The following is a 26,049-nucleotide window of genomic DNA, read 5'->3' on the forward strand; positions in this document are numbered from 1 at the left end:
AGCATTTGAATGTAGGTTCTGGCTAACATCTCTCTTTCCAGCTGTTCTACTCATCCATTTGTAACAATTCATCTTTTTGACAGAATCATTATTGGAGGTCCTGAGAAGTGAAGAGCTGCAAGCTAACACCGAAGCTTTTTTGTACTGCATGGGGGTGATCAAATTCATTTCTGGAAATCCAGGATTTCTTCATGAAATGATTGGCAAAGGTGCTGTTGAAACATTGATGAATTTGATGATGCAAATAAACGAAAACACCAAGAAATCTGGGACATGTTTGCCTAATTCAGGCCACTTGTTAGTCCAAGTAAGTATTTTACGTGAAAGAGTTAGACGTGTAAAGTTAGTCTTCATGTTGCTTCATGTTGTCTAATACCACTTACCTGCCAGTGGGTGTAACAGGAAACAGGTGAGCTGTTCTCTGTAGCCAGGTGGGGGTGCCCGGCCTCGGGGATCAGGGTGGCAGCCCTAGCCACACCTCTGCCCTGTGTGTGCCCATTTCCTCTGGAAAGGCTATTCCATGGCTTTTCATGGAGCAGGTCTCCAGCATGTAGACATCTATTTCCACTACCCTGCGGAGAAAGCAGGCCTGGAAGAATGAAAAATTAGCACCTCTTCAAAACAATTGCATGTTATAATCAGAATTTTAATAGGCAGAGTGTTAACTTTCAGAGTTTAAGACAGGTCTAGCCTGGAGATTGTTCATGATGATTGGTAGCTTATATCATAAATATTGTATCTACAATAAAGAAAACAGAATTTAATGACACTGAGTGGACAGTTGTTGAGGGCGTGTGTAGACGGCGGTAGCAAAGCCAGATACATTTAGTATGACCAGGGCAGGAAGAAAAAATGTGTTATGTGTTAGAGTTTCATTACTTCTTTTGTGGCAGATTAAATTTCATAGTTGAATTATTTTCATTGGAGCTGCTTCAGGTCTCGTATTCTTTTTTAGAAGAGATTTTACTCTTTAATAGCATTTGTATATCAGATAATAGCATCTTTGGTGTAATAATTGATGAGATTTGAAATGTGCTTGTCAATTAATGGGGCTTGATCAAGGACTGTGTGCTCGAAGGCTTGCAGAAAGTGTGTTAAAAATTAGATTTAGGCCCTGTCTTAAAGATGCTTAAAGTGGATATGATAATTATTAATTTTGGACTTCGTGGTCTGTCTCCATTTCGAAAAAGACTGTGAAAACCTCCTTTAGTTATGAGTGATTCAAAATTCTACTGGATGTGCCATCTTTTGGCTAGGGAGACTTAAGAAACATTATTTTCATGCTGACAGTGTTATGGAGTTATTCAAATTTTTCCCTCAGTGAAAATAGTTATTTGGGTTATATAATTATTATGTTTCTTGTTAAAATGCAAAAAAAAAGTATGAGGAAGAGTGTAAAAATCACCTGAATTATTTTCACCCTTAGATAATCCACCTTCAACATTTTAGTAACCATTCTTCCATGCATTTTATTTGCATATATATTATATATACTTACATATGTATAATTTTATATAATTCTTGCTTTTTATCATGAACTTCCTCTTTCTAATAGTTGTTTTTGCTTGTTTTCCATCACCCTCTCTTCTTCCTTGTTTCTCCTCCTGGTTCTCCCTGTTAGCCAATATTGTTCACACAGATGTGCTCAGCACCTTTTAATATACTCATAGGTTTTCTTTTTTTTTGTTTTTAATAAATTTATTTTTATTTATTTATTTTTGGCTGTGTTGGGTCTTCATTGCTGTGTGTGGGCCTTCTCTAGTTGCAGTGAGCAGGGGCTACTCTTTGTTGTGGTGCGGGCTTCTCATTGAGGTGGTTTCTCTTGTTGCAGATCACATGGTCTAAATACGTGGGCTTCAGTAGTTGTGGCACGTGGGCTCAGTAGTTGTGGCTCACAGGCTGTAGAGCGCAGGCTCAGTAGTTGTGGTGCATGGGCTTAGTTGCTCCGCAGCATGTGGGATCTTCCCGGACCAGGGCTCAAACCCATATCACCTGCATTGGCAGGCAGATTCTTAACCACTGTGCCACCAGGGAAACCCCACTCATAGGTTTTCAAAAATGGAATATTCTGTGCACTTCTCTTTTCTCATTTAACAATACATAGTAAAAAACTCTATAGACTTATTCTTTTTATTGGCAGCATAATATTCTATGATGAAGATGTACCTCAAATTTTCAACCATTCTTCCACTGAGATACTCTGCTTTTAATTTTTACAAAAAAGCTTTTGGAATTCTTGTCTCGTTTTAAAAAGCTCTTTCATATATATATATATAGCTGTCCCTCAGCATCCATGGGGGACCTGCCCCAGATACTAAAGTCCACAGATGCTCAGGTCCCATACTCGGTCCTGTGTATCCATGAATACAGTACACCGTCCGTGGTTAGTTGAATCTGCAGATGTGGAACCTACAGATAGGAGTGCTGACTGGATATATGTATATGCATTTATATATTTATACATAATTTATAAATTTAAAAATAAAAACAAATATATAAATGTATTTGTATAGAATAAAAATATATAATTAAATCAGTTGGTATAAAGGAGAATTGAGTATTATTGTGACCAAAAATACATCAAATCCAGAGCTAGAACCTCTGGCATGTCAGTAAGTACAGTGCACTTCTCCCTGTGCTCCTCTCCTTTCCCTCTTCCCTTGCTTCGGCCTCCTCAAACGCAAACTGACTCAGTGGGTCAGATGCCCCTTTCTTGTCCCCACGTCCTTGCATCCCTCTAGGGTGTGGGGGAAAGGGCACTGTAGTAACTCCCTCCTCGCTGCCCACCACCACTCACCCGGCACTGTCATCATCTCCAAAGCCTTCCTCTGAACCTGCCTGGGATCTGGCGGGGGCAGGGCTTACACAGCCCGAGGCCTCTCTCAGGAGCGCAGTCAGCAGCCCACATCCCCATCCAGCAGGAGAAAGAGGCCCATTATTGCCTCCACCTGAGAATGTGCTCCTGCTGTGGTCACCAAGAGCCATTTGTGTCAACCGTACACTGTCACTATGTGTGTGTATGTTTACAAATTTGGGGGAAGAAAGATATTGTTTCAGGCTGTTTCATTTGCAGAATCCCCTGGACATTCCCTTGTGTTTAATTAAAACAAAGAAAAACTGTTTTGTATCATCCGAATGATAAAAATGTAAGCAACTTGACTTCACTATAAGAACAGATGAAAATCTCTACTCTTGCGAATGTGTCTCACTGACTGGCATTTTTACCAGCTCTCTCATGTGCGCATTCACCCAAACAGATCTGGCCATGGGCAGAATTGTTCAATTACAGCAGCCTTCAGAACTGGTAACTCTAGCTCAAGGCATTTTTTAAAAGCAACTTTGTTCAATTGAAAAAAATAAATAAATGACTTGCGGCTGTACTAACAGAATAATGTCTGTAAGCCAGAGAGAACACGGCAAGGCAAAAAGGTAAAGGCAGGACTTCCTCTCCTTTATGACTTTAACTGCTGTAAAGCTTTGTGCATTCTACCATCCGACCCCGTGCTAGAGTCGTCCTGTCTCCCTGAAGCAGCCCTGTTGGAGGCCACTGAATGAGTAGAAGGTGTCTGAAGCTGGGTCCTGCAGATTGTGTAGGATTTGGGAAACTGTCACCGAGGAAAAGGGATAACGGTGTGTTTGGGGGCTGCTGAAAAGGTAGGTCTGTCCAGAGCAGAGAGTTCCGTGGGAGAGGCATGGGAGGTGAGATTCAGCAGTTACCTTCATGGGCCTCGAATACCAGGCTGCAGAGTGCAGACCTGGAGTAACAGAGCAGCTGGAAGTCAGTGCAAGGGGAGGAGGAGATGAGATCAGAGTGGCAGACAGGTGGGTATGCGCAAGATATTAAACTGATAAAGGCTGAAAAGCTGAAATGTGGCAGGAGGAGAGTGTGTCAGTGGTACGGACGGATTGGAGGGTTAAGATCTCACACACAGCAGCCCCAATTAAGAGGTGTTGCTGCAGTTATTAGATTTTAGACTGATTATAATGGAGCTAAAGGATCGAGATCAAGGAATGGGCACGAAAGAAAATAAAAGCTCCTCCACAGCTTAGGGGCCAGTGATGCTTAGAGGAAAAAATACTGAAGTGTTGAGATTTTTGAAAGTTTCCTTTGCATAGTTTCTTACACATACGTATTTGTGTACACATACATGTATGTTTATCACTGCACCGCTGACATCAAGAGACGTTGATTTCACAAGTGTTTGTGCAGTGGCTGCTCTGTGCCAGGCGTGCTTTGGGTGGTTAGTAAGGCAGTGGAGGTCAAGAGAGCTGCCAGTAGGGGCCTACTTTTTGATGATCCCCATGTCCAGATACTAGTATTCTGATGCACTATTCTTTGACAAAACTCTGGTACTTCCACGAGTTCAGTTCTACCTGTCAGATGCTTAATAGCATTTTGAGAAGGTTGAGAGGATGATTGTTGATGCTCAGAGGGACCAGCACCACTTTCCACTAAGTGGAAGTATTAATATTCCCAGTCTGGCAAAACTGGAGGGAGGAGTTGGTCTGCAAAATCATTAGCGTAAAGAAGGTTAATCTGTACATGATCACTAAATTCCAGAATGTTAGGCTTTCGGGAGAGCTCCTTGAAACCTGGAAAAAGAGAAGTACAGACCAGCTAAAAGGCTAGGCCCCCTACATTCCAGCATTAAGTTGCATCACCTAAGGAGGTGACGCAGACGAAATAGGCGTTTGTCAATATTAATCTCGGTGGATTATCAGGAGGTGTTGGGGTTCATTTCTGACTTGTAAGGCCCAACAATTGGGAAGGAATAATACAGGAACTGAGGAAAATTCCTGGAGTCACCTCCATCAGAAAGTCCGTTGTGGTTTCCATCCTGCCCCCTTTCTGGGGACTGGAGAAGAGTCTTTTGTATGCGTCACAGTCACAAACAAGCCCCAATTCCCCTGGTGTCTCATTTGTCCTCTTGTGTCTTGAGGACACTATGTACAAAGCTGCTTTACTGTAATTGAAGAAAATCTCAAGGTACTCACATTTACAGTTGGGAATTTGTAGGTATATAACGTAACAATTAAACCCGGGTTGATTTAAACTAATATTCCTATTTTTATGGATTCCTTTGTATTTCTAGCCTTTTCTTCTTTACAGCCTGACCCACTTGATTTTGAGTTCAGTTCTTAGAGAAATATATTCTTTCCCTGCTTTAGATTTAACGTTTTTGAAGTTAGAACTGTCTGGCACTCCCCCAGATAACATGGTTTCTTTCCATCGTCTTACACCTGATTTCTCATCTCTGACCTCTAAACCTGCCACCCAGAGGGTCCTTCAAGTCCTAATCTTTCACCCTTCTTGCTCAGTGCAGCTCCACTGTCCAATTCTCCCTTTTTCTAAGCAGATGTTTCTCAGGAAGGTCATTCCCCTTACCCCTTGGCAATCCCTCTCTTCCACTTTGGCTCTAGAGGGTGGGGGAAAGGAGAGTGAATTAAACAGAGATTTGACCCTGGGTAGCTCAGAAAATGATAATGTTATTGTCAGAAATTAGAGGGTTATGTAAGGGAACTGATTTGGCGAGAGGAGGGAGGGAAATGATGTAATTAGCCCTCGTGTAAAACTTTTAAGGTGCCAGCAGAACAGCCAAGTGGGACCGTCCGGCAGGAAACTGGAGAGAAGAACCCATGCTTAGCAGAGAAAGTAAAGCCAGAAAAGCAGACTTGGCGTCATCTACATGGAGTTGACCGTTGAAGTCGAGAAAGACAATGATACTACTCAAAGGGAGAGTAGAGAGAGAGAGGAGGGCTAGAGGAGGGCTGAGGACAGGTTCCATAAAATGGCCAGATTTGTGGAATAGGGAGAGACAAGAGAAGTGACCGGAAAATTCAGAAAGGACAGTGTGGAAGAGGGTAGAGGTTTTAAGAGCAAGGGTTGGTCAGCTTTGGCAAGTGCTACGGCGAGCACACGGGGGAAGAGGAATTCTCTTACTGTGTGGGGCGATTTGAGTGGGCATGTGGGCCCGCGTCCTGTTGCAGGGGGTCTGTCCACACTCTCTTTAAATCTTAAATGATTTCTTTATCTCTACACTTTAAAATTAAGAGATGTTTTGATATAGTTGGGTTTTTGTTTTTAAATTTCTAAGCCCTAGAGTAAACTCCCCGCTTTGGCTGATGCGAGTTCGCTCCTGTATCGTGTATTCCACGTCCCCAGCACGCGGTACCGTCGTCTCCCGGAGCCCTGATGGTCCCTCTGGCTTTGTGCCCGGCGGGGACAGGGCTCAGTGCTGCCTCATGGACTAGTGACGGGAGCACAGGCCTGAAAAGGCGGTTCAGCTCTGACATTCTGTGAGCCTCGCCCTCCTCATCTCCCAGCGACTGGCCGTGCCCGGGGTAGAGGGGAGTCAGGGGAGTTAAACAAGATGATCTATTGAAGCACCTAGAACAGGACGTGGCACGTAGATGGCACTCAGCAGAAATGTATTAAACAAAGTGAGATCAGCATCACCAAAACTTGAAGCTTCAAAGAGCAATTATTTCTGATAAGAAAAAATTAATCACAGTCGACAGAGTTGAAGATGGATTTCATCTTTGTGTATTTTGTGTGTGTGTGGCTTTCCTTTTTATCTTTTGTTTTGAACTCAGTATAGGCTCACAAGATGTTGCAAAAATAGTAGAGGGGTCCTATTTATCCAATCACCCTGCTTCTCCCAATGATGACACCTTACGTAACTGTAGGACATTGTTAAAAGGGGGAAACTGATATGGGTACGATACAATTAACTATTTTACTTATTTGCATATTATTTTTGAGATTAGGTGAATCTCTTTTTTGATCACAGTCTTTAGTTTGGTTATTAGGCTTGCTAATTTTTTAATGATGTATTTGTTAGTGGGAAGGGGAGCTATTTCTACTTATGATGGTTCCTTCCTATAAAGGAATACCCAGTAGTGTAACTGACCACTCAGTCATCCAACTGGCATGAGAGAGTGGGCAGTCACAGCCTCCTCTTCCCTTCCCTGGGAAAGGGCTACATATAGGCAACTCGTGTTCAACTTTGACTCTCCACGGATGGCATACCTGAAGATTTGGGGGGAGTCAGAGATGCCGAACACGTAACGCCTTGGGCTTGGAATTCGAAATAAGAGAGAGACTAAGGCAGATGGGGAAGAAAGTTGAAGGATGTAGTTTATAGCTGAGGTGGGTGTGCTTTCTAATCCTGAACCCCTGAATCAGATTTACCCACCCAGTCACAGGCCACGCCTGCCCCGGGAGGAGCAGAGGAGAACACCTGTGCTCACCAAGCAGGAAGTGAGGGGTGGAGAGTGACCAGGAGATTATGCTAAGAAATGTCACCTCACAAGGGAGGAACATCAGGTGTGGGAAGTAAGTATTCCTATGCCACCTGCTTCTGGGGAGAGCCATTTGCTTTTCAACTGCTGTCGTATCTGCTCAGTCTCATCTCTTCCCTGTAGACATATCAGTTGTGGCAACAAAGAAATGTCACTAACTTTAACATGTAATTCTGAAAAATCAGTGTTGTTACTCTGTAGTTCTTAAAGCATTATCTTGTTCAGACTCATTTTCCTTATTTTACTGCTCTGGCATTCTGTATAGTTTAGATGACATTCAAATTTCAGCTGTATTGATACATATCATGGCCACAGCTGGAAGAATCAGCTACCTACTCATTTTACCAAGGTAACTGACATAGTGGCAGTAAATGGAGAAACAATAATGAACATAGGCAAATGTTAAATAAGAGTCTCAAAGTAGGGCACTGGAGCTTGAGGAGGGCAGAACCATTTCCTGCACAAGTAGGGCCCTCGTGGTAGGAATGTGCCAAATAGGCTTCACAGCCAGGCACCAGGCATTACTGAGGGTTGCGAATTAATATTACTTTCACATGCATGTATCTTAACTCCAAGAAAATGCTTAGGAAATTTTGGAACTAGTGGTTTCATGTATATAGTGGCATCTTACAATTGGTTTCCTTTTCCTCAGGCAGAACTGTACTAATCATACATGAGACAATATGAAACTTCTTGGGTTACCACATGGGCTCTGGTTTGGGCATATATGTGGTCTCAATTGGGCACAAATCCAGCAAATGAATATGCTTTCATTAATAGAGGGAGATGGTTTTGCTGAGGTTGGAAAATGGTGTGGCTTTGGTCTTAAATCATTTGACACTGTTTGTGGTCTCTGGCGGCTGTGTTTATTCTTTCACATCATCAGCGGGAAGTGAACCATGCTGCAGTTGGCAGTTAAGTTGAAATAAAGCTCTAGGGATTTTGGTTATGGATATTCCAGATGATGGAGCAATAAAATGAATGCTTTCAGGAGACAGTCAAATGGAGCAGGGGAGACAACATATGGGGAGTCTTTAGAGCCCCAGATGCCCACCTGCCTGGAGTTGGTAGACTTTCTGAGCTTCAGTTTCCTCATCTGAAAATTGGAGCTCAGAATACCTTTCCTGTCTACAACATTCAGGGAGCAAATGAGATCAAGCTCACAAGATAGCTTTATAAAAAATAAAGTAGCTGCTCATATTTTTTTCATAATAGCATTCAATGTATAAAAATAAAATGACTCATGATGCTAATTTTGGTAGAGGAAGCATAATAACTTTCAGACTGTTAGTGCAGTTTTCAATTGCATTATGTTCCAAAGTTTTCTTTGAAAGTCGGTTTTTTGAAATTGGAAAAATATTTCTCCAAGGAATAATACCATGATTGACGGTGAAGTTCCCAGGCTAGCCAAAGAGCCTGTTCAATTTCTGATGCACCTAAACAGGAATTCTGTGCTGGGCTGTGAGCTGCAAGCCCCTCTGATCTGGGCCAGCTCTGATGGCTGAATGCCTCCTAGGGCAGAAGAATCTGGTGAGTTCCCTGGGGACTGAGGACTCTGATGGAGGGAGAGTGCAAAGGGAGTAGAGAAGTCATCCACTTGAGAAATCAGAAGTATATGGAGGCCCAGGTGGACCAACCAGCCCTCCCCACTGTGCGCCCACCCCCCCTGCAGTAGAGAATGCTGGGGATGAGGCCACAGCTGCTGGGCCTGCACTGTCATTCTTAAGTTCATTGATCTAAATCAGGAGGGCCTCATATTTTGAGGCAAATATTTCATGTGTTTGCTTAGGTTTTTCAAATAATTAATAATTGGAAACATAATTTAAAATCGATAATGAAGTACCCACATTGATTTTTTTTAATGCTAAATCTTTTGAATTCTAATTTTGCTTTACTAAAATGCTTTTTGAGCCCTTATAAAATAATCAATTCTTGATAGAATTTTTCCCTTTAAAATGGGTCTCCCAATGTTGACTGCATGGTGAAGACCTTGAGGCCCAGCTAATTCAGTGTGAGATAGGACAGCTTTGCCAAACTCACCAGGTGTTTTACCTGGAGATGCTGATTGAGGTTGGGGCCCAATCTTGCGATCAAGGAGTTTGGGGAAACCCAGAGAGAAAAAGCTGCCTCAGGAGAAGTGAGCACCACAAAGCTGTGGAGTGTGTGTGTGTGGCTCAGTCATTTTCCAGCAGTAGATTGGCAACCAGAATCACACCGGCATGTTTCTTCCCTGATATATACCAAACATTTAGGTCCCCTTTTGTCCCAGACATCATCTAACAGCTGCTAATAAGCAAGGACACTTACATTTTTATCAATCTTTTTTGTGGATTACCAGTTTTCATATTCTTCTCCTTTTTCTTCTTCCCACTGGTTGCCTTCTGACTCAGTAGATCTGCCCCAAGGGGTTGCACATTAAGTGATGGGAAAAAGAAGAATGGAAACTCCTGTTTTTCAGTTTGCTATTTCTTGGTGAGATGACAGTTAAGAGGTTGGGAATTGTTCCAGTAAAGTCCTTTAGAAGCTAAACAAGCATCTATGTATGCATCTAACTTCTACTTCTTTTTCCTTTTTTGTCATAAAGTATTTGAGATGGCTTAAAAGATTATATGCAGTAAAATAGAAGAGTGCACAACTCAGTGGAATTAGGAACAATATAAACTAGAATAGAAAGTTAAGAAAGGAACAGATACATTTCTCCCAGCATGAAGCTCGGACTTCAGTGAACTCCTGCTTTGGGGGGGGGGGGTGGGACAGGCCCAGTGGGTGGGCTTTCCTGCAGGGTGGAAAACAAAAGACTCAACGGCAGAGCACACAGCTCATTAACAATTTCTGCAAATATATCTCTGTTAAAAAGTTGGAGCAAGGCTGAGAGTTAAGTGGGTTGACTTGGAATTTGCCTTTACTGTTACCACAGTATTTAGCTAGACTCTCCTCCCACTGACCTCTTTATATTTTTCCCAGAAAAAGCCACTTGTCTGTGCTCAGTGTTCAGCGCCAGCCCCTCCCGCAGTGAGATCATTGGCTCACAGCCAGCCTTTCAAATGGGGGGCCTTCACGGCTGCATCTGCCTGGCGACCTCCTCCTGACCCTCCTCCCTGGGGATTTAAGCTCTGGTTTACCACCAGGCCTCTGCTAATGCCGGCACTTTCTTGTCAGAGGCTTCTTAAAGGGGAAAAGCCTCATTTTCTGTCTCCCGTCTCCCTTGTCCCTTCATTTCCTTCCTCCTCCTCCTTTCCTTCTTTCCCCTCCTCATCCCCTCTTCCTTCCCATCTCCTGATGTGTATCATCCAGTAAGCTTTTTATGGGCATATTTATTTGTCCTCTGGGTAGGAAAAGGAATAAGAAACTGTATGGACTGTGGAGGAGCTCACAGTGGGAGAGAAGGTACCTGAAACTAGTGGTTAGGAGTCTGTGATGGGTATGGAACAGGAAGGTCTGTTCACCTGGAAGAGAAGCAATCAACCGCTGAAAAGTCCTCACAGAGGAGAAGTGAGCCTGAGCTGGGTCCATAAGCCCGAGCAGGAGGTGAGCAGGTGGGAGAAGGGGCAGCAGAGTGTGATGGAGGGGGGACATTCTGGGCAGAGGCAGTGATCCGTTCAAAGGCTTGGAATTCTGAAAGGATGAGGAGGTTGTGTATGGTGCAGAGTCTGAAAGATGGGGAGGAGGTGAAGGAGATGAGCTTGCGGGGGCTGAACCGTGCTTTAGAGAGTGAATAGCCTTTAGGATATGGATTTTGCCCAGTAGGCCACCAGAAGTCAGAGGACGTCTTTGAACAGGGAAGGTTGGGTTTCAAGATGCTCCCTTTGGCAGCAGGGAGATGCTGTGGGGAGATGAGCCCAACAGTGGAGAGAGTGGAAGGAGCCCATGCAGGGAGTGTAGAGTTTGGGAGAGAGATGAAGTGGGCTTAAACAGAACCAGCAACCTTGAAGATAGGAAGAAGAGGTAGAACAGGTGATCAGTCAGCTGTTGAAAGGGAAGGAGGGAAAGGAGTTAGGAGCCTAGGAAGGGGCTGCTGTCATGAATGAGATGAATAGGGAATGCACTAGTCCCCCTCCAGGAAGTCCATTTTTCTTTCATCGATGATTTTTTTATTCCTCCGCTCCTTTTAAATCATCTTAAAATCCATCTAACTGAGACATTGTCTGATTCATCCATGGTTTTCTGAATCCCAACCTTTCTATTTAAACCAGTGTTTCCCTTGTAGGTGTTAATCCATTCGTCCGTTCCATCAACAAATGTTTATTGAGGATCCACTGTGTGCCAGGCACTAGATTTGGGCCTGGGGGCCACAATGGTGAAAAGACAAAGTGTATACCCTCACTGAAGCTTCTAGTATAGAGAAATAGACAATAAAACATAATATTAAATAACCTAACGTAAAGTAGTTTGTGGGGGGGGGTGGTATGAGATGAAGTTTGAGGGGTTGGCAAGAGTCAGACCATACCAGACCTTGTACACCAAGGTGAGGAAATGGAGTCATATTCTAGGAGCAATAGACAAAAAGCCAGTAGGGCTTAGGGTGACAGAAAGGAGAAAGGCAAGATTCTGGAATGTGTCTGAAGTTTTGGGACTGGAGACACTGTGTCGATGGTAGTGTCATATATTGAGGCATCACTATGTATTTTTCAAGTGCATGGTATATGTTTCATGTATATTACTCTACTAGCATCACAACTGACAAATTTGGAAACATTCAACTCTCTCAACTCCCTGTACTACATACAGTGTGATTGATACAGGCAGTAAATAGATAGGGATTTAAAATCAGGTGATGTGTCACCTATAAATGTGTGCTTCCACTCTTGATTTGGGCCATTTATAAAAGTTATGTATTCGGGGCAAAAGAACCATGAGCTGTCTTAACTTTTTCTAATGAGGTGAGAAAAGGGGTTGAAAGGGAGAAAGAAACCAACCAAAACTGAGGTTGAAACAAGAAAACAAAAGCTCCTAAGAAAAGTCTGGTCCCTCCTGCTGACAGCGCCCCCTGCCAGAGGTTGAGTTGGGGAGCCAGAAGATGACAACAGATTGAGGTGCCCAATCTGTGAAGCTTTGGGGGCCAGGGAAGGGGAGGCGTTTGTGTGCACCGTGGGTGGAATGAGTGTTCCATGATCTGCCACGTTCTCTGTCTGTCTGGTTCAGGCCAGGATTCACTTGGGCATCTGTGCTCTTTGGTGTCAGAGTGGGGAAGCCTCTGAGTCTCCCTTTGGATTGACATAAACCAGCAATGCTCCAGTGCCTGGGCTGTCTCTGAAGAAGGAGAACAGGTAGAGCCAGGGTCTGATGATGAGAATTTTCCATTTTATGGCAGTGATGGCTTGAAATGCCTAGAATGGTTTGTTAACCTTCCTTAGCTTAAGAGACTGCGTTGTAGATCCCTGGTAAAGTGGAATGCTAGAATAGTTTGTTTCCCCTCCAGGGTTTTGGATACTGAATCTTTCAGGGAAGAATTTACTAAATTGCTACATAATTGAATTGACTACAAAAGACTTGCACACATTTATTTGAAGCGTTAATTTCATTTTCTCTGCTTTAGAGGGTAGTGGGTTATATTTTAACAAAATCTTTTTGTTGCAGTTGTTACAAAGGAAAACTAATCAAAGATACCTGACATCTTAATAATTGTTTTCAAAGTTTATTAATTATGGCTTTATATTTACATAATGCTCTACAGTGTACAAAAACGGTGTTACATTTTTTCCACCTGATACACACAACCCTGTCTGGTGAGCAGGGGTTGTAACCCCCTTTTCACAGATGAGGAAATGGGGAAGCTGAGGAACGAGTGAGTGCCTCAGTCACTTATTTAGGAAGAGGTTTCAGACTTGAATCTCCATCCTTTAACTCTACGGCCAGCAATCTCCCTTCTTCTGCATTTTGGGTGTGAAGACCCACAACAAAGGCGGGGATGGGACCCATGATTTTTGAGCTCCTGTTAGTTAATCAGCAGTGGCAATGCCACTCATGCATCTCACCTCATTGAATCCTAATAACTCCAGGGCATCACCATCCCCGCTTTACTGTTGAGAAAAATGTGCTCTGGGAGGTTAACTAACCTAAACTGGTGAGTGGTAGGTCTGGGATTTGACCAGGCCGTCCACCTCCCAAGCTGACTCTCTTAACCAGTAGCCGCGCCTGTACTATCTCACGAGGAAAGATCACCCTGCATATTTAAAATTATTAGATAACAGCAACTTTCACTTTATGGATTTATTAAATAGTTCTCCACTTTCAGACAAGGGTTAAAGTACGTAGCTTTTCTGAACATTTTTTTACAAAATAAGACAAATTTTCAAGACATCAATTCTTGCCACTTGGAAGAGAATGAGACTAACAGTCTTAAATATTCTTTGGCTACAGCATTGTTATTTGATGGTATGTGTAAGAATATGGAACAAGGAATTTCTGTTCTGTGGAACTCATGTGGCATGTCACAGGGTCAGCTGATGATCTTATGACTTCTACTAAACCAGATGACGATTTGCTTAACCCTGGGGTTTTGGTATACTAATTGCTTCTTAACACGAATATTTCATTCATTACTTTTGAACTAAAGTAGGCTTTCTTTGTTTTCATTTCTTGGTTTTCATTTTGTGCTACTTGTGCACATAGGCCCATGTTCTCTGATGGGAGATGCATAACAGGGCCTCGGTTTAGCTACTGATGTAACAAAACTTATGGTATGAATTATGCTGTGCCGATTAGTGTTGCTGTATTTTCTAATTAAAAAAAATGACACTAATGTGCTTTTTTTCATAGATGACTGCTACGCTGAGAAACTTGGTTGACTCACCACTAGCAAGAAGTAAGTTGCTAAGCATCAGTGCCCTTCCCCAGCTCTGCACGGTGATGGGACAGTACATAGGTGACAAGGAGGTCTGCACCAATGTTGCCAGAATATTCAGGTAGGTAGACTAGGAAAACAAAGTAGCCTTACAAAAATGCTAATGTTTAGATTTAGGGCGTGATTTGTAATATTTGTGTGTGTGACTGGCAAGGAATCCTGTTTTTGTTTTTTATGTCACCTCAAAGAAAAGGTAAATCTAGTGGCCCGAGTTTTTAAAAAATGATTTAAACTAATGACTTCATTTCTTATGTATTTCTATTGTGATTCTAAACTCATTGATTTTAAGTTACTGTAACTAACGTTGTGAGTTGTCCTAGTATTTTTACAAAACAAACAAACAAACAAAACTTCATCTCAGCTTATTGGAGATAAAGAGCTATATCACAAAACGTGGCAAACCTTCTGGTGTGCTTGGAAACAATGCTTACTGATTTTAACTGAAAAAGGAGGCCATTGCTTAGAAAGACTGATCTGACTTAATTTGTAATTGAAGGTCATTTTATTTCCGTTGTTTGGCTGAATTTTGGCTCACACATTCACTAGTCATGTTTATACTTACTTTTCTCCAGAAGCAATGATCACCTGAATCCAGGCTGCCTCAAAGCAAGTTGTGGCTAAATTTCAGAACTGTCTTTAAATTATGCATTTATATTTCTTCCCTCACTGCTCTTTGCCATTGTTTTTACATAATGATCCTTCTCAAGAGACCCGGGCCTTTCTTGAACTATAATATTGTAGTTGTTTAATGAAATACAAAATTTCCTGAAGACTGAATTGGTAATTGACCCCAATATGAGGATGTGAGTCCAGCCTTGATCTTTTAGCACTGTGCTTTCCTGTCTGGGTACTTAATTCTGGGTACTTAGTCCCATTTTGAAGCACTATAAAATCATAAAGAGTTTATTTTTATATATGGTGGCATGTAGAGATCCAATTTAATTTTTTTTCCCACGTGGACAGTTTTCCCAGCACATGTAATTGAATACACCATCCTTTCTTCACTGCATTTGAATGCCTAGTCAGTAGAACACGAGGTTCCATATACTTGCAGGCCTGTTTGTGGACATTCTGTTTGGTCCGTCTTCAGACCAGTTCCATGCTGTTTTTACTATTCTGGATTTAATAGGATAAGATGAATCTGTAGGATTCATCTGTAGGATAAGATGAATCCCTCACTTCTTTTCTCCTTTAAGATCCAAATTCTTATTTTCTCTTCCTCATGAATTGAAGAATCAGCTAGTCCATGACAGGAACTTTGGATTCTTTTTTCATGAAACTACATTGACTGTGTAGAGTATCTGGGATGGATGTGGAGATAATTGATTAGCATCTTTATGATATTGAGTCTTCCATCCATAAACATTTGTGATGTCTTATTTTAATAAAATTTTATTATTTTCTCCAAAAAGATTCTGTACATCTTTTGTTAGATACATTTCTTCACAGTGCTTGCTGCAATTATGAATGCAATCTTCAAAAAAACCCAATTCTAATGAGTGTTGCTAGTGTATATGGATAGTATTGATGTTTGCTTATTAATCTTGTATCCAGGGCATCTTGATTAACATTGGGTCTAAGAGTTAGTCTTTAGATGCTCTTTGATTTTCTATGCAAATAAGTGTAATTTTGGTTTTTTTCCCCCATGATTACAACCCTTGGCCCCTGTCCCCACCTTTTTCTTAGGTGCGTGGCTTAGGATGTCCAGTACAAAGTTGTGAGAGTGTTGAGCCAGCTGACTTTCTCCTGAGTTGAAAGGAAATATTTTTTTTGGTTTTGCCAGTTGAAATTAATGTTTGTTGTAGGTTTCTGTAGATACCCTTTGACAGTTAAGGAACAATTTTCTCTCATTAATGGATTTTAAGTTTCCTTGAATATTTGCCCCAAATATATTCTGATTATGTGGATTTTCTTAACAGATTTTCTCATGTTAAGCCATTATATATTGCTAGATTTGCTTAACTAATATTCTGTTTAGTATTTTTCATCTATGGTTATGAGTTACATTGACCTGTACGTTTCCTTTCTCATATTATCCGTGTCTGGTTTTAGTGTCAGGTTTATACCAGCCTCATAAAATGAGCTGGAATATATTCCAACATTTTCTCTCTTCTAGAAGAATTTCTGAAAATTAAACTTAACCTGTTTCTTGAAAAGTTTGTAGAACTTGCTTGAAAGCTGTTTTATCCTGATGTGTGTATATGCATGCATGCATGTGTGAATATCATTGACAACCGATTCACTTTCTTTAATAGTTATATGTCTAGTCATATTTCCTATTTCTACCTGATTCAGTTTCTAAAAGTTATATTTTTATAGGAATTTGTCCATTTAAGTTTTCAAACTGTATAAAGTCATCCCAAATATTCTATTATCCTTTTAATCTCTATTGAATCTCTAATTACTCCCCTTTTGTTTATATTATTTATTAAAGAAATACTTATACAGTGCCTACTATGTGCCAGGCAATGTTCTAAGCACTTTTCAAATACTAATTCATTTATTCCTTATAACAGCTTTAAAAGGTGGGTACTATTATTATTATCGTCATTGTACATATGAGGAGACTGAGGCATAGAGAGGTTTGGTAGTTTTCCACACAGCCATGATTTAAACCAGCCATGATTTAAACCAGGTAGTGTGGCTCTAGAATTCATACATTTAAAAGCTATGTTACACTGCCTCTTCATTTTGATATTGATTTTTATTCCTTATTTTGATGATTTGTGATGCTTCTCTTTTTCTCTTGATCAGTCTTGTCAAAGGTTTGACAATTCATTAGTTTTTGTGTAGAACCAACAGATTATCGAACCACTCTGTTGTATGTTTCTTTTGTATTTTATTCCTTCTGTTCTCATCCTTAATAATCCCTATCTTCTATTCTTTTTGGATACATTATATTCTCTTTTGATTAGAAATTCAATTCCTATCTTTTCAGCTTTCTTAAGGTTATAAATTTTCCTCTAACTACTGCTGTAGCTGCATTTCACAAATTTTAATTTGTAGTGTTTTTGTTATTATTCAGATATAAGTGTTTTCCTAGTTTCTTCTTTATTTGACCCATAAGTTATGTGTTTTTAAATTTCCAAAAGTAAGTTTTTTAAACAATGTGTTTTTCATTGATTTCTAATTTAATTGTACTTTGACCAGAGAATGTGATCTGAGACACTGGTTCTCTGAAAATTTACTGAGACTTGTTAATGACCTGGCACATGATCAAGTTTTTAAAATATTAGTGATGTTTTACCTATTAATCTATCACTTAATGAGAGATTTATGAACATCTCCCAATTTGAGGTAGGTTTGTCAACTCCACCTTGTGAGTTTCATTGTTTTCTTGCTTGCTTTTGAAAATTTGAAGCTACTTTCAAGGCTTTTTGCCTTAAGGTCTATCTTGCCTGATATTAATATACCACTAACAGCCTAGTCTATTTGAGCATTTTAACATTTACTTCTACTGGAGTCCCAGGAGATCAACTGGTTGATATCCAGCCAGATTTTGTGTAAATTTCTTAGCTTGTGTTTTCTGAACCACATGGGCAGTGTAAATTCATACCTTGTACGTGTGTTAGAGGCTTCAGGTTTCTCTTTTTCAAAGAACTTGAAAAAAATCTTCCCTCCTCCCACTCTATGCCCCTAGAGTCTAGAGCAGACAGCACACCTCCTTGAGGCTTCTCTGGACTGGTATGTACAGTATTTCCAGGCTGCTTTTCATGCATAGGACAGTGCTTTGTAGGTCTGCGTTTAAAGTGACCCTAGGTATAGTTGAACTTTATTGAAAAACAAAGTTTATTTTTATCTTTTCCATTTGACATTTCTACAGCAAAGTTACTACTTATCATGACTGCTGTGTAGCCTTGGCCAACTACTCCAGATGTTATGCCTTGTTTTTGAATCTGATAAACAAATACCAGAAGAAGCAGGTCAGTTTTTCATACATTTAATTCTTCAATGTGTCTTTGCATTGGTGTATTTGCGTAAGCCCATGTTTTTTTTGGTTTTTAAAATATTTATTTATTTGGCTGCGTTGGGTCCTAGCTGCAGCATGTAGGCTCAGTAGTTGCAGCCAGCAGGCTTAGTTGCCCCGCAGCATGTGAGATCTTAGTTCCCTGATCAGGGATCAAACCTGCGTCCCCTGCGTTGGAAGGCAGATTCTTTACCACTGGACTGCTAGGGAAGTCCCTGTGTAATCCCATGTTGAATGACTTTATATTTTGAATGTATAGGTTTCTATTAGAAGCTTCCATCCGATGTGTAACAAGCTTCCCCAGGAGGCAGAGTTCCATGGAGGAGGTGGGGAGGGAGTAGTTTGAGGGAGAAATGGCCTCAGTAGGATGTGGATGAAGTAGGAGGATTCACGATTTGGGGTGCAGGGTGGGTGGACCCCCCAGTGTTGCTTCTCCCAGTGATCTGTAGACCCGTACATGAGAGGCATCTTTGGGTGGGGTGGGGTTAACCGGGTTATTTCCAGGCCCCACCCCAGGCCTGCTGAGCCAGCTGGGTGCACATGGACCTAGCCATCTGCACTTTAACAAGAACTGCAGGGACTCCTGATGCAAACTAAAGTTTGGGATCTCCTACACGGGATATAGTCTAAAGATTCTTCTGGCCCTGAAATTCTCCAATTCCTTGACACTGCTGTATTTAGAAGATGGACATTTCTAGGTAAGTATTTAAAGGAAATAATTTGGTTTTAATGGATCGGACAAAAATGTGTATAGCTGTTTAAAAAAAAAAAAAAAAGGAAGAACTCACAAATGACTTCCCCTTAATAAAATTATAATACTTAGTACAAATGTTAATTCTTATTATATAAGTTTTTGAATATGCATTAAATGCAGTATATAAATAAAATGCTTAAAGTGACATCAACTCTTTAGTGGAGACGGTTTATACATGAAGACAATATATATTCATTTGAAATACGGTAAATTTTCAAAATCACATAGTAGGTATCACCAGTTTAAAACCAAATAATTTATGTATATATAAGACCTTTTTAATATAAAGCTTTGTGTTTATTTATAATAACCATATCAAAACCACCTCAAAATATAATCCCTGTTTGCCACAAACAGCATTGACTTATTTTTACCCAGTCAAGTAATTCTGCTGAGAATGACTAAATTTGTCATTATTTTACACTATTATCAGCTATTTATTAAATGGTTACTAGTGTCTTTTTGGTTATATAGACGGTAGAGAAATTTCTATGCTCATATTACACCATTACTACATTTTAAAGATGATAAAACTTTGCTTAAAGTGTTAATGTTTCTATTTAACTTTAAAAAACTGATTCACAAATAGGCAGTTGAGTTCCTGATTCTGAGTATTTGGATTACAAATGCTTTCCCCTGTGTATTTTGTATTTTCTTTAAATTACATACCCTGAAAGATTTCCTGGTATAAAAATTTGCTGTGTCAGGTGAAGAATGAATTTGATTAATGCACCTTAAAGTAGTCACAGTGTTAATTTAAGTGTCCATTAAGCATTTATTGATTTAGATTTTGGTACAATATATTACCAGAACTCTAATCTTTAGACAAGTGAATTATCCCCATAGGAGCTGAGGCACTCCTAGTCCTAGTTTTCTTTTTTATGGAAAAAATTAAAAGGGTAGAAAAGATAGTTTGCTGTAACATTAAAAGAAACTTTTCAATATTTTATCTAAAGAGGGATTTAGTTATGGATTTTATTTTGTAGTTTTGTTTTATGGGATTCCTTTATGGGTTTTAATTGTAATATTATTTTACCATCATTGTTTCTTTTTTGCTTTGGTGTTTTGATCATGGATGACTTAGATTAGACATGACCGGAGAAGATGTTTTCAAATGTGGATGAAAGAGAACACTTCTGTTTTACAGTTTGATTTCAAGTTATGTCATAACCTGTAATTTGTTTGAAAAGGAAGAAAACCTATCAGTTCAGTACCGACAAATAGCTCTGTTGTCTTACGGCATTATGAGCACATAACTGTTTCTCTGATTGTAGCTTAGATGATGGTCATATTTAATAAACAGTGAAAAGTCCTGGTATCTTGCTAATATTAGATATTTGAGATGTCAGTATGGTTAAGGATATGCTTTCTCTGGTTCAAGGGACTAAATGTCTTAAAGTTTAATTGGCATAAAATTTTAACGCACTTCTTACTGAACTACTTTTCACTTTGGACCAGTAGTTGTCTGTAAAGCAAAATTGGTGTTTAAAGGCCATATTCTTCTCTATTGATTTATGTTTTAATTTTGTGTTCCCGTTAAAGTTGTTTGGGTCCAAAGAAGAATAAAGAGCACCTTGCAAACTAAGTACAGTAACATGTTGTTTTCAGAACCATCAAGGAAATGTGTAATTTATCCCCTTAATCACCAAAATTATTTTAATCATTGTGGTAAAATCATATTCAAATATATTGCATGTTTCCTTGCCTTCTTAGAGGATATTAAAAATAATCTCTTCTTGATGCCAAAGGTCAATATTACAGGTATTAATTGTTACTCTAGAGGTTATTTGTCCTACATTGGGAGCATGAGTCTATTGATAAGGTTCTTTAAATGTCTGTGTCTTCTTCTTGTAGATTTCTCTCTCCCTTTCCTGGTTGTTAACTTTGCCTTTGGTAATCAGTTAACTGTCTTTTGCAACTATTTGCAATTAGCAGGGAAACCTCATAACCAAACTTGTTAAAAGTAACACCTAAATAATCTAAAAATTGAACATGAATAGGTTCTTAGTGAGAAGGGCTTGAGGGACTCTGATGAAGTTTCTCTTGTTCCTTCTCATCTTCAAAAGCCAATTCATGTTTCAAGATGTAGCGCTCCTGTTCCCTTCTCTGTGAAGCCTTCTAAGACCAGCCAATTTTTCCCTCATCAGTGCTTCATTTTATTTTTATTTTTAAAATGTTTGTAGTAGCTTTATATGTAGCAGTCAAAAACTAGAAACAACCAGATGTCCTTCACTGGCTAAATGGCTAAACAAACTGTGGAATATCCATACCATGGAATACTATTCAGCAATAAAAAAGAGTGAACTATTTATACACACTACAACTTGGATGAATCTCCAATTATGCTGAGTGAAAAAAAGCCAATCCCCAAAAGTTACATACTGCATGCATCATTTTGAATACATTTTGAATGTAGCTAGTACACCAGTCAGTATAGGCAGAGCTAAGGACCCAAGCAGTATGTCCCTGATCTCAACCATTTCACTATTATTAAGAAAAATTAACCAAAACTTAGAACTAGGGTGTGGGGTAGGAGCCTAGATGTCCTGACAAAGTCTTGCTGGGGCATTAATGGGCAGGGATCAATTCTCAAGGAGAATATATCTGTTTAAACTTGCTCTTTACTATTTGATTAGAACCCAGACACTATAAAGTTACACATTAATTTGTAGATTTCTCTCTGGTAGACAAGATAACCTCAAAGTTATGTTTTGTTACCTTTAGGCTATTAGCCAGGTGTGTATCTCACCTAGTTATCTTAATTCTAACATTCTTTTTAATGCCTGTAAACACTCATTTCTTTGATTGTTCATGGAGCCCACTTTACCATTGTATTGGCTTCCCTCATTAAATGAGATAATTTTTTAAATGTGTTAATTTTATATTTCTATGAGAGCCATGTTGACTTTTTAAAAATTATACTTTGACTCTGTATTGTCTTTAACTTATGCAGAAGAATGAAATATTACAGTTTTGAACCATCTTTGATTTTTTTTTTCTAGTAAGAAAAAATATGTGTAATTCGTATTTTCCTCAAAACCAAAATATTTTAGAAGAGCAGGGAAATTGTTCAGGCTACAAGGAAGTAGTTATGTGTCCCAACTATTTCCTAAAATCACTAACCAAAAGCTCTCATAGGTCTTTGTAAATATTTCTTCTGTGATTCTCCAAATGGTTATCATTTGCGTAGCTACTTCACCCACTGTTGGGATTTCCTAAGGACACAGTCTTTGTCTTTATAAACCTGAGATGATTCTTGGCATAACAGACTCATGATAAAAGTGCTAAAAGAATGAATTTTGAGTATGTGAGATGCTTTGGAATCTGTAAAGTATTGTACAGTATTTTTTTCTAGTCGTCTAGTACTTCTTCCTTAAATGTTTACTTTCTTCTTCCTACTTTGGAGGAGGAAATAATAATTTTCCCCACATTTCTCACATTGGGGGCTGCCATACACAATGGCAAAACAGAAATGATGGATCTTAAATTACTTTGGACCAGCACAGCATCTTAGGTTCTTGTTCCCCCTGGCCCAGGTGACCAGTCGGATAAGATTTGTTTTTCCTCTTTGCCTAGAGATAAAAGTGATTTTCAGAAACCGCACACGACATTCTGATGTGAGTGTATTAATCTTCGGTGGCTCAAACTTTGCTTCATTTGAGGTTTATGTGGACGCTGAGGCTTTGAACTGATCTTTGAAACATACACCAGTCCTCCAGCAGCTTTTAAAATAGAGTTATTACTTCCTGGAACTATTTTTGTTTCAGCTCTAGGAAATGTTTCTCTAAGGCTAACTTGGATTGTGGACACATATGTACTTTGGAGGCTTTATAGTCTCTTAATGTACACAGATATCACCCAGGGATTAATAATCAGAAAGACTCTATAGACTTTGTTTTGAGAGGTTAGTGTTGCCTTTGTCTTAAAAGTCTGAAGATTACATTGGCAATTGAGAGATTTCATTTTTCTGGGCCTTAGCCATAAAATAAATCATGAATCATAAATCATGTTATAGCTAAGTATATTTTTGAAGAACATAGAAACAAAAATCTAAAACAAACTAACAAAAACAAAAAGAAAAATCCTCTCTAGTAATAAATGAACTGTCACCTACACACACCTCTTTAAGTGTTTTTTATCAACCAGGTGAGGAGCTTGGCAGGAAACTGCCCAGCCACTTCCACAGTCCACCCGGGGGCGGAAATCCTGCTTTGAACTGGGTAGTACCAGAGCTGATGGCTGATGGGAGAAGTGTAGGATATTTCCTCCCCCATCTGATGTTGTTTCCCATTAAAGAAAAAAAAAAAAAAAAGAAAGAAAGAAATGAAATTGTTTGAGAAAATGTCAAAAAGTAAAAATTGTTTTCCTGTTTTGTTTTTTTTTTTACATTATTCATATTCATCTCTTTTCAAGGGTAATGTCTGACTTCAGCATATGAGAACGGGCCTTTTTGGAAAGTCCTTAATCTGTCTCTATTGAGTCAGTTGATAATGAAGGGTAGGAGGAGCATTTTCACTTTTATTTTCTACACATCTGTGTTGTGGGAATTATTTACAAGGAACATGGATTCATATTATTTTTAAACATGATATTATAAGAACAGTTAGTAGGTATTAAGGTGGTGAGATTTCGAATTCTTTCTTGATTTGAATCAGTGTCTCCTAAACTTGGGGAGCTTTAACAATACAGGTTCTCACAGGGAACTACTCAGTGCCCTCTGGTGACCTAAATGGGAAGGAAATACAAGGAAGAGGGGATATATGTATACGTGTGGCTGATTCACTTGGCTGTACAGCAGAAACTAACACAATATTGTAAAGCAGCTATACTTTAATAAAAAAAATAAAATACAGGTTCTCAGACTGCACCTGGGAGATGTTGATTCAGATCTGGGACAGGGCTCAAGAACCTGTTTTTAAGAGGCTCCACAGGTGATTCAAATGAAGAGCAGGTTTGAGAACCTATGGTATAAATTATTAAGATGGCTCCTGAAAACAATTTTTTCCCCCATATCGACAGCAGAGGGTTTTCTACAAAACCTCAAGAGATGTTAAAGTGATTTAAAAAAAGCAGCCACAAAGGGTCAGTCTTTCTCTACAGGCATGTGGCTGAAACAGTCTCCCTCACAAAGTAGGAACCAAATTAGCAAGACATGCCAGGTGTTGGTGTAGGTTTCACCGCCAGTGAGTGGTGATAGCCACATGCCTTGTGTCTTTTGCAACAATAGCTGAAGAGCACTTTCTTAGCCAGAGAAAATGAGATGGGTCATTAGACCCTTCCAGGAATTTTCTCTGCCAGATTTGTGTCCAAACAAGTCATCCTGAGACCAAACCCGATTTGATAACTAGGCCATCGCACTGATGGGGCTTCAGGCACTGGTCAGAGTGGGCTTACGAGGAAAGGTGAGCACGGGCCCTCGGGACCCTTGAATTGGCTGCAGAAGGGAGGGCTCGTTATCCTCCCTTAGCTAGACAAGCACGAGCTGCTGTTGATTCATTTGTCAGTGAAACAACCACCAAGCTTTATGTCTGCTTTTTGGTAGATAGCCATATCTTAACCGTGTAAGTTTGCAACAGATAAAGTCGAGGGCAATTTGTTCATTTTAAAAAACGCATGGTTTGGTTTATAACCCCCCTCTGCACACACAGCCCTTCAGTGATGGGGGCATGTCAGAATATGATGGCTGTGGTATAAGCCAAGGGTTTCTAGTTATCAACAGTCTCAGAGAAAAGGAATCCACTCCTCCCAGCTCTAACGAAGGACTTCCCCAAGGAGAACAAGGGAAACTTCTTTGGCTCATGTCTGTCTGTGAGGTTGATTTGTCCAAGATCCAGGGTCCAACTAGTAACTCCCAGTTCCCCTCCACACGCAACCTGAGACCGAAAAATGCAGCACTTCAGTCAGCTGGGTGCAGTTTGTAAGCTAGACTCTAACATTAAGTGAAGCATCTATTTAGAATGCTGACTGAAATTCAATTAAATGGCAAATCTCATTTAGAAATAAGCACATATTGTATGCTTTATGGTATAAACTGCGTTTGGTACAACCAAATGTGCAAACAGATGGGCCTCGTGTCGAAGGCATGGGCAGGGGCCGGCCATGGCAGCCTTGCGAAGCAGACCCGCCTCAGGAGGTGCCTCTGACGTCAGTGTTGCCGCATTTAGCAGCTCAGCAAAATACGTTTGGGTTTGCTTTTTTGGAAAAACGTGGAAGGATTTTCCCCCATTTCTTCTATAAATATCTACTGGGCAGGAGATCTGGTAAAATGCCTCAAATAAGACTTATAAGATTGGCACTATTTTGCAGAGGTCACAGTCCAAAAGGAGTAACCTTTACCTACATACCCATCACTCGTGTCCATTGAACAACTGTCTGTCTAACCCTCTCCACTTTTAGATATGGTCATTCAACTTCTTGTGTTTCTTCTTTTAAACCGAACCTCCAAATGCAGGGCAATCATCAGCACCTCAGAGAACACTGTCCGGGAATCCCCCGACTTGTCCTTGCTTGTGCTGCTTTTAAAGCCATGCCTCTCTCATCCCATTTAGACCTCTTTCTGGGCAAGCAGCTGTCTCCAGCCATGACAAACACTGTCTGATTTGGAGCACTCAGGCAGCGTGATGTCGAAAACAAGACCTGGAATGTCTGGAGAGTATAGGCTGAAAGCAAAAACATCTGCCCTTTTTGGAGCTGTTCACCTCCAATGCAGCCACAACCAAGGAGCAGGCCAGAGATAGCACGACCTCTCTCTCCCTCCCCTCCATCCTCTTTGGGGCCGGAGAGGATTGGTGAGGGAGGCGCCTCCACCCCTTCCCCTGGCGCCTTTATATGGTGACTTGGCTCCCCGCTTGCCCTCCGCCTCCTGCCTGGCAGGAGCGCGCCCTGTGGCTCTCTTCCCAGCCCCTCTGCAGGCACATTCCCAGTGGGTGCCGAGAGCGTTTGGCTGAGCTGGCTCCTTTTTTCGGCCTTGGCCTTGGTCTGTACCCCTGACCGGGCGGGCAGCACAATAAGCCCTTAGCTTGTTCATTCTTTCCAGCTCCTGCTGCTTTGCCCTTGTGGAACTGGCTCTTCCCCCCACTCAGCACGGAACCCAAATGCCTGATTTATGTCTGCTGACTTAAAAAAGAACTGAGCCCAGTGAAATTCTAGCATCACCCTGGTGCTTTTGAGTGATAGCCGCAT

At 40.4% G+C, this 26,049-nt stretch overlaps 1 protein-coding gene across 4 annotated transcripts in view; it reads left to right on the top strand.

The window, feature by feature from the left end:
• Positions 1–26,049, top strand: part of ARMC2 (armadillo repeat containing 2) — a 132,459-nt gene that overhangs the window by 51,005 nt on the left and 55,405 nt on the right. For all 4 annotated transcript variants that reach the window (XM_059083647.2, XM_067011572.1, XM_067011573.1 and 1 more), the window contains exons 10-12: positions 84–307; positions 14,062–14,207; positions 17,970–18,069. In XM_059083647.2, the coding sequence (XP_058939630.1) occupies positions 84–307; positions 14,062–14,207; positions 17,970–18,069 (470 nt within the window). The remainder of the gene's footprint in view (positions 1–83; positions 308–14,061; positions 14,208–17,969; positions 18,070–26,049) is intronic.

Source organism: Kogia breviceps, chromosome 13 (assembly GCF_026419965.1).
Source record: "Kogia breviceps isolate mKogBre1 chromosome 13, mKogBre1 haplotype 1, whole genome shotgun sequence".
Lineage (NCBI taxonomy): Eukaryota > Metazoa > Chordata > Mammalia > Artiodactyla > Physeteridae > Kogia > Kogia breviceps.